The sequence below is a fragment of the Crocodylus siamensis genome, chromosome 4, assembly GCF_052110815.1.
Source record: "Crocodylus siamensis isolate JL-2025a chromosome 4, ASM5211081v1, whole genome shotgun sequence".
NCBI classification, from domain to species: Eukaryota; Metazoa; Chordata; order Crocodylia; family Crocodylidae; genus Crocodylus; species Crocodylus siamensis.
Window position 1 is genome coordinate 157,422,620 of NC_143398.1, and position 12,344 is coordinate 157,434,963.

The 12,344-nt window shown below is 39.0% G+C and overlaps 1 protein-coding gene across 3 annotated transcripts; it reads left to right on the top strand.

Moving 5' to 3' along the window:
- The first annotated feature begins 757 nt into the window (after positions 1-757).
- Positions 758-7,145, top strand: LOC149866920 (keratin, type I cytoskeletal 12-like). Of its 3 annotated transcripts, none has more exons than XM_090044446.1 (9): positions 758-1,044; positions 1,153-1,429; positions 2,054-2,136; positions 2,405-2,561; positions 4,081-4,242; positions 4,345-4,470; positions 4,868-5,085; positions 6,566-6,648; positions 7,012-7,145. In XM_090044446.1, the coding sequence occupies exons 1-9, from the start codon at positions 776-778 to the stop codon at positions 7,107-7,109; spliced, it is 1,473 nt and encodes a 490-aa protein (XP_089900572.1). In that variant the 5' UTR covers positions 758-775; the 3' UTR covers positions 7,110-7,145. The 3 variants fall into 3 exon arrangements, with proteins under 3 accessions (XP_089900572.1, XP_089900571.1, XP_089900570.1); XM_090044445.1 differs by having other exon boundaries at positions 776-1,164; positions 1,201-1,429; XM_090044444.1 differs by having other exon boundaries at positions 776-1,429.
- The last annotated feature ends 5,199 nt before the right edge of the window (positions 7,146-12,344 follow it).

Sequence of the window (12,344 nt, forward strand, 5' to 3'; positions counted from 1 at the left end):
CTCCTCCTTTTCCTTCCCCTCATGAGATAATTCTAACCACTAGAGTTTTAGGGCAGGAGACATAAACATATGCTGAATCATCCTAGAGTTTAGTATGCCCAGATGTTCTTCATATCTTCAAGATAAATCTGGGAAACAATTATTTTTCTCTTAAGTTTTTGGTGATCATTTCTGCTTATTTCTCAACAGACTTAATCGAAGTCCGGAGCTTACAGAGGTTCAGTAGTATATGTCAGGAAATAATACAATATTGAAGAAAAATAATATATTAATATTTCCTGCACCTAAAATTCACAGAGAAATATATCAAAGGGATTGTTTTACCTGTTCTCTCAGGCATAGTCTTACAAGCATAGCCACAAACCATAAAGGAGATAAATATGAAATGAGAAAACAATGATTCCAAAAAGATTAAGATGCAAAAAGAAACTTCTCTGCTCAGCTGCACATGATAAAACATTATAATGATTGTTTAGCTGTACTCCACCCTTCTCCCCTATTAGCAGAACAAATAGCTGGAGGGCACCATAGTTCCACACCATGAGCAATTTGGATTTGCACATATCATTTAATTTGGTCAGGAATTATTAAGCTGGCATTCAAATAAGAGAGAAAAAGAAGGAGGAAAAAAAGTGAAAGGGTTCTGCTTGAGGAGGTGTGGACTATACTGCTGAACCACCCACTTAATTCTGTATATAGAGTCTCAGCCTACTATCTTGTCTGCCATACTCTGCTTCATCTACGTACTACACTAGATCATAGCAACTTGAACACCATGGCACTCTCTGTGCGTACAGGGGGAGGATCCCGACAATTTTCTTCTCGGAGTGCACTGGGTGGGGGATCCATTAGACTGTCCAATTCCAGTGGTGGAGGAAGCTTTGGTAGTAGTGGATTTGGTTTTGGTGGAGGATCTAGTGGAGGCTTTGGTGTTGCTTCCTTGCTTGGATCGAGTTCTGGCTTTAGCGGTGGCTTTGGTAGTAGCTCTGGTGGTGGCTTGGGCGGTGGCTTTGGTGGAGGCTTTGGTGGTGGATCAGGTGCCGGGTTTGGAGGTGGCCTAGGCAGTAGCTTTGGTGGAGGTCTTGGTGGTGGCTCAGGTGCTGGGTTTGGTGGTGGCCTGGGCAGTGCCTTTGGTGGAGGTTTTGGTGGTAGCTCAGGTGCTGGGTTTGGAGGTGGTTTTGGTGCCGGTGCTGGTGGCAGTAGCGGGGATGGCAGCCTTCTTTCTGGAACAGAAAAGGAAACCATGCAAAACCTGAATGACCGTCTGGCTGCCTACTTGGACAAAGTACGTTCTCTGGAAGAAGCCAATACTGAGCTGGAGCACAAAATCAGAGAGTGGTATGAGAAAAATGGCCCTGGTGCTGCCAGCCTTGGAGCTGGGAATGATTACAATAAATACTATCCAATAATTGAAGATCTTAGAAACAAGGTAAAAAAATTCTCATATAATAGTTGCAACTTTTTACAATCTAAATTCATATAATACTGTCCTGGAGGAAATTACATGAATTCTTTTGAGAAGCTAAAATCAAATTTGTCCAAAGTACTGCTGTTTGTAATAATCTTCTATAATACGGTATTTTTATTAAGAGTATTTCTGTAGTAGGGAGGGTATACAAAATATTTTCACAGCAATTGTGTAGTTGTATCCCTTTTAATGATGTGAATTTACTTGACCTCATTTGAATTGAGAATTAGTGACAACTTTAACTAAGATTATTATGCTTCTTGATAATTTAGGTTTTTTTTCAGAATAATATAGTTTTTGCTTCTTGCACCTTAAATTTAATTTCTGTAATAAAGGGTTATTTGATAAACTTTTGGGGGCCCATGGGAAGGGAGAGATTCTGGTAGTGTAAATTCATGTTACTCTATTAACTTCAATGAATCAGTGCTGATGTATACTAGGTGAGAATCTGGCCCTAAATATTTTTGTAATATATTGTACAAGAGTCTACTGAATGTCCTCCCCATTATTTTATAACTAATTTATTTGAGCTTTAGGCTCATCAGGTTGTTAAATATTTTTCTGTGCATTCTGCTTGTCCTCTAGATAATTAATGCAACCATTGATAATGCCAGAATCGTCTTGCAGATTGATAATGCCAGACTGGCTGCTGATGACTTCAGACTGAAGTAAGAAAAAATGTCATTGATGTTTTATATATAATGCTCAAATATATTTAAATTTATTCATTTTTAGGAAATTTTATTTTGCAATTTTTAATGGCATATTATTGACAAATATAATAATTATAGATGTGATATATTTATGTTCATTTAAAAAACTGAAAAGGTAACAAAGGGTTTAATATTTATTTGTAAATAGCTAGATTGTTTGTATTCATATGACTTTTGATCCCAGTGAAAGTACAAAAAGCCTGCTTAATGTTTCTTTTTTAAGATATGAGAATGAAGTGGCCCTTCGCCAAAGTGTGGAGGCTGACATCAATGGCCTGCGCAGAGTGCTTGATGAGCTGACCTTGACCAGAGCTGATCTGGAGATGCAGATTGAAAGTCTGAATGAAGAACTGGCTTATCTCAAAAAGAACCATGAAGAGGTAGACAGATTCTTGCTTCATGGTTTTAGTTTTCTCAGCTACTGATTCGTATCTCAATTCAAAATTTACTGAAAGGAAATGGAGGACACATCTCAGTATTTTATTTTTTATGCCCTAGAGTAGTTCTGTATGGTTTTGGTTTCAAGTTCGCTAAAGGAATCAGGAGGAGATTGTGGAAGCAGAAAGAAATTGTGGACTCTTCCTGGTGCCAGTATTACTGGTTTTTCTCAGTTTCAATACTTGAAACTTGAGAAGAAGGTTCTCTATGAATATAAGGTTTACATAGGGCACTTCTGTCAAGGTATAATAGGTATGCTCAGATGGGTGTGGACTAAATACGTCTCCATTTTCACACCAGTGAGTTTTGCTTTGTTTATAGAGTTGAACTCTTAACTTTCAGTCTTTGGGTAGTCAGCAACAAAGTCATTTCCCAGAATCTCTTCAGTTCTTGTGTTTATTTTGGAAAGGCATAGGGAGACATTAAGCTGTCAGCATGTCTGTTTGGACACAATGTTTTTAACTCTTCCCATCCTTTCAGCACAATGACTTAGTCTTCTGTCCATGTATTCCATGATGAATAAGTGAAAGGTGGTTAAAGATCTCTAAGTATTCTTTTAAAAATATTTTAATCACAAAAATCTATATTTTTATTTTCATAAATGTCTTTATATTTGATACACATTTGGTGTATCTATTAAGAATATACTTAAAATATCTGTTTATCAAAAATAACTTATCTGTTTGATAAACAGATATTTTAAGTATATCCTTAATAGATATACCAAACATGTATCAAATATAAACAAATTTATGAAAACAAACATATCTTCCCAGCTTGGGCAAATAATTTTCTTAAGATGAAAATTTATGAAGAAATTAACAAGAAAATCTGGCTGGTAAATGGAACAGAATCTTACTGGCAACTTACTGGTACCTTGTTCTTCAGTCATTTTTCTTACTAGTATCATAGATTATATGGTAGAAAAGAAGACTTCACTATAATATAGATTTGTCAAAAAAAATTAAAAAATGAAATTACAAGACTATTGGGCTGAAATTCTAAGGCAACTGTGGGTGCTTCTACACATTCATTAATGCACTGTAATTACAGTACATTAAGTTTAGGACGTGTAAAAACAGGTAGTAGGTTAAGGCGCCATAATCAGCACTATTGCATTTTAGTGCAGAAGAACACTTTAAAAATTATTTTAATGTGCATTAGACAATCTATTGTGCATTAGCACGGTGTTTGCCAGCCACACTAATGCACAGTGGAACTAGGCTTCTGTGCATTAAGTGTCTTGTGTAAATGTGCCTTGTGATACCATGAAGTGAAATTCATATTTAAATGTGCTAAATGGTAAATTTAGTTGTAAAGACTAGACTAGACTAGATTAGACTAGAAAATCTTCCTGTGGAATTAGTGGGATCTTGAGTCACCCACTTTGTATATAACTTAAGGCTGATTATTTTGTTCCTTATTATACTAAAATAGCTGTATTGCCTTTTATCCTTTTAGGAGCTTCAAGGTTTCCAAGGTAATGCTACTGGCCAAGTCAGTGTTGAAATGGATGCTGCTCCAGGAATTGATTTGACCAAGCTTTTGAATGACATGAGAGGACAATATGAAGCTATTGCTGACCAAAATCGTAAAGATGCTGAAGCATGGTTCAATGAAAAAGTAAATATCAGCAATAACAAATTCAGCCCCCAAAAGTTAAAAATAGAACAAAATTTTGTAACAGCTGCATTATATGCATTATATTCCTTTTTCACATTTCAGAGTGGAGAACTCAAAAAGGAAATCTCAACCAACACTGAACAGCTTCAATCAGGAAAAAGTGAAATCACAGATCTAAAGCGCACTCTTCAGAACCTGGAAATTGAACTACAATCTCAACTTGCCATGGTATGTTGAAATTTCCAGTTGCAAAAGTTGTGTTAAACCCCTTATTATTATAAAAAACTTTTCAATGTCTGCAGTTCATTCTATTGTTAAATTCAGAATTCCTTTTAGTCCGTACCACCTAATACTACCTAGAATCAGCAGATTGTAAATGATGGATAATAGAACAAATGCATTGTTATGATTGGGTATGGTAAGAAAGGAGAATGGAAGTAGCAGAAGCAGATTTTTCAAGCAAATATTTGACTCTAAGAAGAAAAAAAATTAAATGAAGATAGGTAATGAGACCAAATAAAACTTTTCCCCAATATGTTAGTCTACATTTCTTCATAATTTTTTTAAGGAATCACTTTCTTCTTCCTAAAGTTTTCATTTAATCAATTATATGTCTTTTATGCAGAAAAAATCTCTTGAAAACACCTTGGCAGAAACAGAAGCAGGTTACTGTACTCAGCTTTCACAAATGCAGCTTCAGATCGGGAATCTGGAAACCCAGCTCTTCCAGGTCAGGGCTGACATGGAACGCCAAAATGCAGAATATCAGCAACTTCTAGACATCAAGACTCGGCTGGAAATGGAGATTGAGACCTACCGTCGTCTGCTAGATGGAGAATTTGGGTAAGTAAAGAACTGAAATTGACAACTGCCTTTTCACTCCAGTCCATGATAATATGCTTTCTGGGAAGTGGGAGCAGTGCAAGCAAATGGTCTACAAACCAATAGAGAGAAAGACCTATAGCACAAACAGTTCAACAATACATTTTTTCAACATAAAAGATACTGAAATAATTATAGTCATGATAGGTAGCAATTCTTTAAATGTAAAATCCATTGAAGAAGAATAAATAAATGTATCTTGTATTTAAATGAATCAATGAATGTGGCAGCTTAAGTATACACACTAGCAAAAGGAAGCATGATTTAACAGGCTACAATTTCAGAACTGAAAGAAATAAGAGTATTTTCACAAATACTATTTGTGATTATTTTCACAGTGTTTCTATTTGGCTTTGGGCCGTTTCATGACACTTTGATTTTCATGTTTTATCAGTGAATTTATCGATCCAATGCCTCGCTAAGAATTTACTGCAATAGACATAACGAGGGTGTCAAACTCACCTGCACCCCTGGGCTGGATCCAGACTGAGAAAAGCCTCGCGGGCTGGATCCGGACCCAGCAGTGGCAGTAGAGTGCAGTGGCAGCAACGAGAGATTACAGCAGCTGTTGCTCACCCTTTCCCTGGCTACCACCACAGGTCCCCAGTGGGGCTCTGCGGCTAGGAATTCGGTAGCTGACTCCACCCCAACTCACCCCACCCCTAAATTCCTGGCCCTTCTAGGATCCCCATAGCCTGGGTGAAATGGCTTTTTGGGGCAGATGTGGCCCATGGGCTGTATCATTGACACCCCTAACAGTATATTCTCTGAAAAAGATTGTCCTTCATAGTGAATGCTTTCACTGGTCTGACAAGGCAGGGTTTCAACTATACTGACCAATCATAGTAATATAATATCATAATTTTTTTGGATTAAGTTTTGACCTATGTTGCTTGGGGTATCAGTTTAAAGTAAAGAAAAATAAATCAAATGAAAATGATTTAATGGTATTGCTCCTGTGTCTCTCTGATAAATATTATGCAATAATATATATGAAGGCTGATCAGCCCCTGGCCCACAAGCCAGATCCAGCCCACAAAGCTACATCAATTGGCTTGCAAGGGTTCCCCATGGGGCTGAAAATTTGTTTGTGAGGGAGCGGAAGCAGCTAATTGCCATTCCCTTACTGCCATATTTCTGGACATGTTGGTGCAGGCTGATGAGTGCTTCTGATGAGTGCTTGCCATATTCTGTGGGGAGCCCTGCAGGCCAGATAGCATGACTCTACCTGTTAAATTGGGCATTCAGGGTAAATCAGGGTGGTATGGAGCCAGTAGTAGTGGCTCAGGGCCCCAATCAGAGTGGTGCACAGGACCAACTGGAGTAGCATCCTGGCACACAAGGTTTAATCCAGCCCATGGACCAGCACCAAGCCATTCATCCAGCCTGTGGGCCCAAAAAGATTTAGCAATATTGATATGCACTTATGATTTTCTTGCAGAACTGGGGGACAAGGAATTTCATTTGAAAGCTCATCTTTGACAGGCTCCAAATCACAAACTCAATCACTGGATTCTTCTCAGGGTAAGTAGATTTTCCTGGGCTAAATTTCTTTTTACAAGCAATGTATTAACCCCTACCATTAAACTTCAAGTGACAATTAAATTAGCTGTGCACGTATTACAACTGATTAATGTGTACTGTAGTTACAGAATGAGCATTAATATCTGCATAAGGGTGAAACACCCAAATAAAATTATTTAAAAATCTTTTCTTATAGTAAAATTAATAAATGTCATTCAGTTCTATTATACTGAAAAGTTAATCAACGAAGAAACTATATATTTTCCTAAAGGAAAGTTAAGGAAAGAGTCACTTCTCTGTGTATATACTTCTGCTTTTCAATTTTAAGCCTTTGATAAACTAAATTTTTAAAACAATGTTTAGATCCAACAAAAACTAGAAAGATCAAGACAATTGTTGAAGAAGTGGTGGATGGTAAAGTTGTCTCATCCCAAGTAAAGGAAGTTGAAGAGAAGATGTAAGCAACAGCTTGGTACTGCAAAGGATCTATTCATTCAGTTTCTTCTTTAAGAAGCATTAATGAAAATATATAACTTGGAATCTCTCTTCTTTTGGTTGAGGTGATAAGTGCATTGAATCTTCTTTTCTTTTCATTTTACTAAGATTCTGTTCCACAAAGCAAAAAGTACACTTTTGGATTCTGTGCAGTTTGGTAACCCAATAAACATGGTGTTTCAGTTTATATATACTGGTCTTTATTTCTTTCCCAGTGTATTCACAATTTCATCTGTTGTCACTTTTTTGATTAATACCTGAAAAATGCTGTGCATTTTAAGGACTGGGTTCATTATGCAATAAGTTTTTTATCTTTACTTTGTTAAGTAATAGATAGGATTACTTTACTATTGTACAGACCCCTTACATAGTTTTCTTGGGTATTAAAAAATTAAGAAACCAGCTTTTACAATATGAGCACTAGGCCTGTGTGAAGCAGCTAGTATTCGCCTCGGATTCGACCAATTTGGGGACAGTGATTTGATTTGGTGATTCAAATCATTGTCCTGATTTGATTCGGAGATTCAGCTGCAGCTCCCAGCTAAAGTGTGGTTAACTTTGCTGATGATTTTGTCAGACTGACAACTCATGTTCATCTTGGAGTCCACTATGACTCCAAGATCCCTTTCCACTTCTGTGCTGCTGAGAGGGTCATTTCCTAGCCAGTATGTGTGCTGGATATTTTTGCACCCTAGGTGCAGCACTCTGCACTTGTCCTTGTTTTACTGGATCCTATTGTGTTCTGCCCACTTTTCTAACCTGTCCAGGTCTGCCTGCAATCATTCTCTAACCTCTGGAGTGTTCACTTCACTCCACAATATAGTATCATCTGCAAACTTGGACAGAGTATACTTCACACACACATCCAAGTCACTGATGAAGACATCGAGGAGTACAGATCCAAGGGTTTGTGGCACCACAAACCACATGCCCCTGCTCATCTGGATGTAGCCTACTTGTCTATTCTGATAATTACATCTTATTTCTCTGGGTTGTTATAGACTATGGGAAATACACTGCACCACTGAGTACTACTTTGATCCCAAACTTAAACATTGTTTGTATGTGCTATGCTTGTTTTACAAATGCTTTCAGTTTCTTTCTTAAATGAGGAATAGAATTGAAAACACATATACATTCTATGTGATGAAATGCTAAACCAAAGAAATGTATGTGATTAGTAACTACAATTCTTAAAGGGTGCTCATTAGGGCTGTGCAAAGCTTTGGGTGGTGATTTGATTCAGAGGAGATTTGGCCCAAGTCAGTGGCCAAATCTCCAAATCCAAATCATATCAGGGGACTGATTTAAAGGTCCAAATCAATTCAAAGCTCTCTGAATCTTCGGCAAAGATTCAGAGAGCTTTATCAGCAGATGCATGACAAATAGAACCAAAGAGGTGATACTTCCCCTCTATGCGGCATTGGTCAGACCGCAGTTGGAGTACTGTGTCCAGTTTTGGATGCCGTACTTTAAGAAGGAGGTGGATAGCCTCAAGAGGGTCCAGAGGAGGGACACTCATATGGTTAAGGGTTTACAGGCCAAGCCTTGTGAGGAAAGACTAAGGCACCTGGCCCTCTTCAGCCTCCACAAGAAAAGGCTGAGAGGTGATATTGTGGCTACCTACAAATTCATTAGGGGGACGCAGCAAGGGATCAAAGATGCTCTGTTCACCAAGGCACCTCTTGGGGTAACAAGGAACAATGGTCACAAACTGACAGAAAGCAGATTTAAGCTAGACATCAGGGAAAACTTCTTCATGGTAAGAGTGACCAAAATTTGGAATGGGCTTCCAAGGGAAGAGGTGCTTTCCCCTACCTTCAGGGTCTTTAAGAGAAAGCTGGATAGGCATATGGCTGGGGTCATCTGGCCCCAGCACTCTTTCCTGTACAGGCAGGTGGTCGGACTCGATGATTTGTTGAAGTCCCTTCCGACCCTAGCATCTATGAATCTATGAAAGATTTTTCTCCTCCATAGAAAAGGTTCTGGTCTTCCAGAGGATACAAGATATTGCCAGGAAGAATGATTTTGCAGTGGCTAGGGCTCTTTGGAAATTAGATTGGCAAGGAGAAAGGTACTTACAGTTGGATCTCAATAATAAATGGTGATACTTTTTGACTAGACTCAGGACTGTACAGATGCCCACAGCTGTTCTGGCTGGATGGAGATTTTCCATTCCAAGGGCTAAAAGTTGTTGCCCAGTCTGTCTAGGAGTTTTGGAAGATACTATCCACTATGTTTTAAAATGTTCTTTATATAATGATATAAGGAGAACCTATCTATTACTGTTCTTGCAGAAATTGATACATTTTACAAACAGAAATAAATTAATCTGGCTTTTACAGCAAACAGATCCAAATTTAGTAAATCATCTTACAATTTTTGCTTATAAGGGGGCAATTACAGTTAAATATCCTTTATTACTGATATGAGTGGTAATTTTTAACATTAGATTTGATTATATTGTCTCAATTGTGGATTCATGTATAACAATATTATAGATTCATGTCTCAATTTACTATTATATTTATATTAATTATGTTTTTATGTTGGTGGGCTTTATTTTTAGTATAATATTTGTAGTTCAGTTACTTTGTTTGAACTTATTTATATTATGGTCATATGTGTGTTATACCGTTTTCATGGCATTTAGCCAGAATCCTTAATAGTAAATTGAAAGAAAGCTTTATAGTCAAGACAGTTAATTCAACAACATAATGCTTCACACATGAAGAACCAATGTATCTTAGGGCCTTGTTACACCTTACACTGAGCCACACAAAAGTTGATTGGTGTTAGTGCTAGTTTGAGTTTGGAGCATTCATACTTCAGGCCAGCAGGGGTCTACAGGACTGAAAAGTAAGAATCCACCCCCTTCCCATTCTGAGCTTCCCCCTGCCCCCTTCCCACTTACTTGTGGCTGCCCATGCAGTCTATCCTGGGGAGCAGAAGGGGAAGAGCTAACCTACCTACTTGACAAAAGCCCAGTACAGGGCTGCTGCTCTTCTCTGAGCTGGTCCCATCACAGAGCAGTGGCAGCACTGGGGGCTGGGAAGGCAGGTTAATCCTTCCCTGCCTGCTCCCCAAGGAGAGATAGCACAGGAAGCCGTAAGTGCAGCAGGATGGGATGGAGGGTAAGTGAGTGGAGATCTGAGGTGCTTGTTCAGGGCACAGTGGGCCCAATCCAGGCCAGTGGGGAAGGTGGGGCAGGTAGAGTATTTACATTAAGGTGTAGCCTAGAGTGGCTGCACCTTAGCTTAACATGAGATGGATAGCATGGATCGAAGAAAATGCTGCCCTGGAGTGTGTAACTTTAAGGCACCTCAAGAGTGCTTAAACCAGTTTCAGGTGTTAATGTGTGGACAATCCAGAGGTAAAGAACTCTAGGCGCTGCCCAAAATTACCATGCAACAAGGCCCTCAGATCATAAATGAAGTTGTACTTTTTATTTTGTGGTCTCTGTCTATTTCTGTAAAGAATTTGAAATGTTTATAATAAAATGATATAAATAAAAAATATTTTTACTTTTTATAATAATTATTCATATTGGTCACCTACTCTAAAGTCCTGGAGCAGGGGTGTTATACAAATAGCATAAATACCAGCTTGATGTTAGGAAATAGACTTTTGCCTATTGCTTTTAATTTTATATATTTTCTTGAGTTTTGCATTGCCTTAAAAAACTCCATTTTGTATTGCTCTGTATCTTGACATAAGTGCTTGACCTTTTACTTTTTTGTATGCTGTATGGGTGAGAATGTGTTTGTGGAAATGCAAAACATCAGCTGGCAACTGGCTGAAGAATGCAGATAGATAAAAGACCAAACAAAAAGAATCTGCCCCAAAACAGCGAGCGGGCAATGGCAAATGACCTTCAAAAAAGAACACAGTGATAACCCAGGAAAGCCCAAAGGCCTAGGTGAAATGACAAGGCTATAAAAGATGGGGTGAGACGTATTGATTTTGGGTCTTGTTCTGCATGTCATCCTGGAGCATCGGTTCATCTGACAAGATGAACTGACAGGAGCCCAACTCCCACTCGTGATCAACTTGGCTGGCCACTAAGTTGATATGAGCACTGATAAGATTGGTAAGGTATGCCAGTGCACAATAGAAATTGGAGTATGAATGGGGGGGTGAGGGGAGGAGGGGTATATATTAAGTGCTTATTCAATAAATGTGGCATCTTGCCTCATCCCCCCCTTGTAAGGTGTCGCTCGTGATTTGAGCAATTGGCAATTTGTGTAACAGGGGTGTCAAACACACAGACCACAGTATGGATCTGTGGCAAGCCACTGGAAGTTGCGGGGTGTGGCTTAGTGGCGGTGTGGGGAAAGTGACCTTCTGGAGAATTCAGGGCCCTTGGGTCCTAGTGGACATGGCAACAAGTGGCAGGAGGGTGACTGAGGATTGACACAGCCCTTCTGACTGTGTTGCCTGTTACTATTGCCACACCCTTACTTCCCTACTGCTGGCATTGCATGCCCCAAGTCAGACCCAGAGCTGCTACTGCCACACCCTCCCCCCCCACACTTCCTCATACCCTTGACTAGATCTGGCCTATAAGGAGCACACAGTCCAGATCTATCCAGGGCACATGGTGAATTTAAAACCCCTACTCTAGAGTACAGGTCACATTCCATTATGGGATTTCCATTGCAGAAGTAGGGCATAATAAACACCATTGAATGCTAATGAACAGACTGACTGGCACAACAGAAAACCGAGCAGCTATCAAGAATGTGCTTTATCAGGAAACACCCTCCCAGAGAAAGCAAAGAATCCATACAAAAATGTGATAGCACTGCAGGGAATGTTCCCTACAAGCAATGATTTGTCATAGTGTGGTGTGCTAAAAGCAAAACAAAGTGACATATGTAGCTTGTCCAGTAGTTGGGTATGACATAAAGAGAGCCACAGCATATGGAATGGCATTCCATATTACCCAACAATGGAGTTCCATATTAGCTGCATCCACTTAATGCCTACAATCAGGAAATGAAAATAGCTCACAAAGGGCAGAAGCAGACAAACTGTCACTAACAGCAGAGAGAAAGATGCTTAAGATGATCATACTTTTTGCTGCATTAGGAATGTCCATGATCACATGCTTGCTGAACATGCACATAAATTTTGAGAGACTGCACATGCACACACATTCTGCCAAGTGTTATTTGTTTGGGAGAAAATTTCCCTTACAA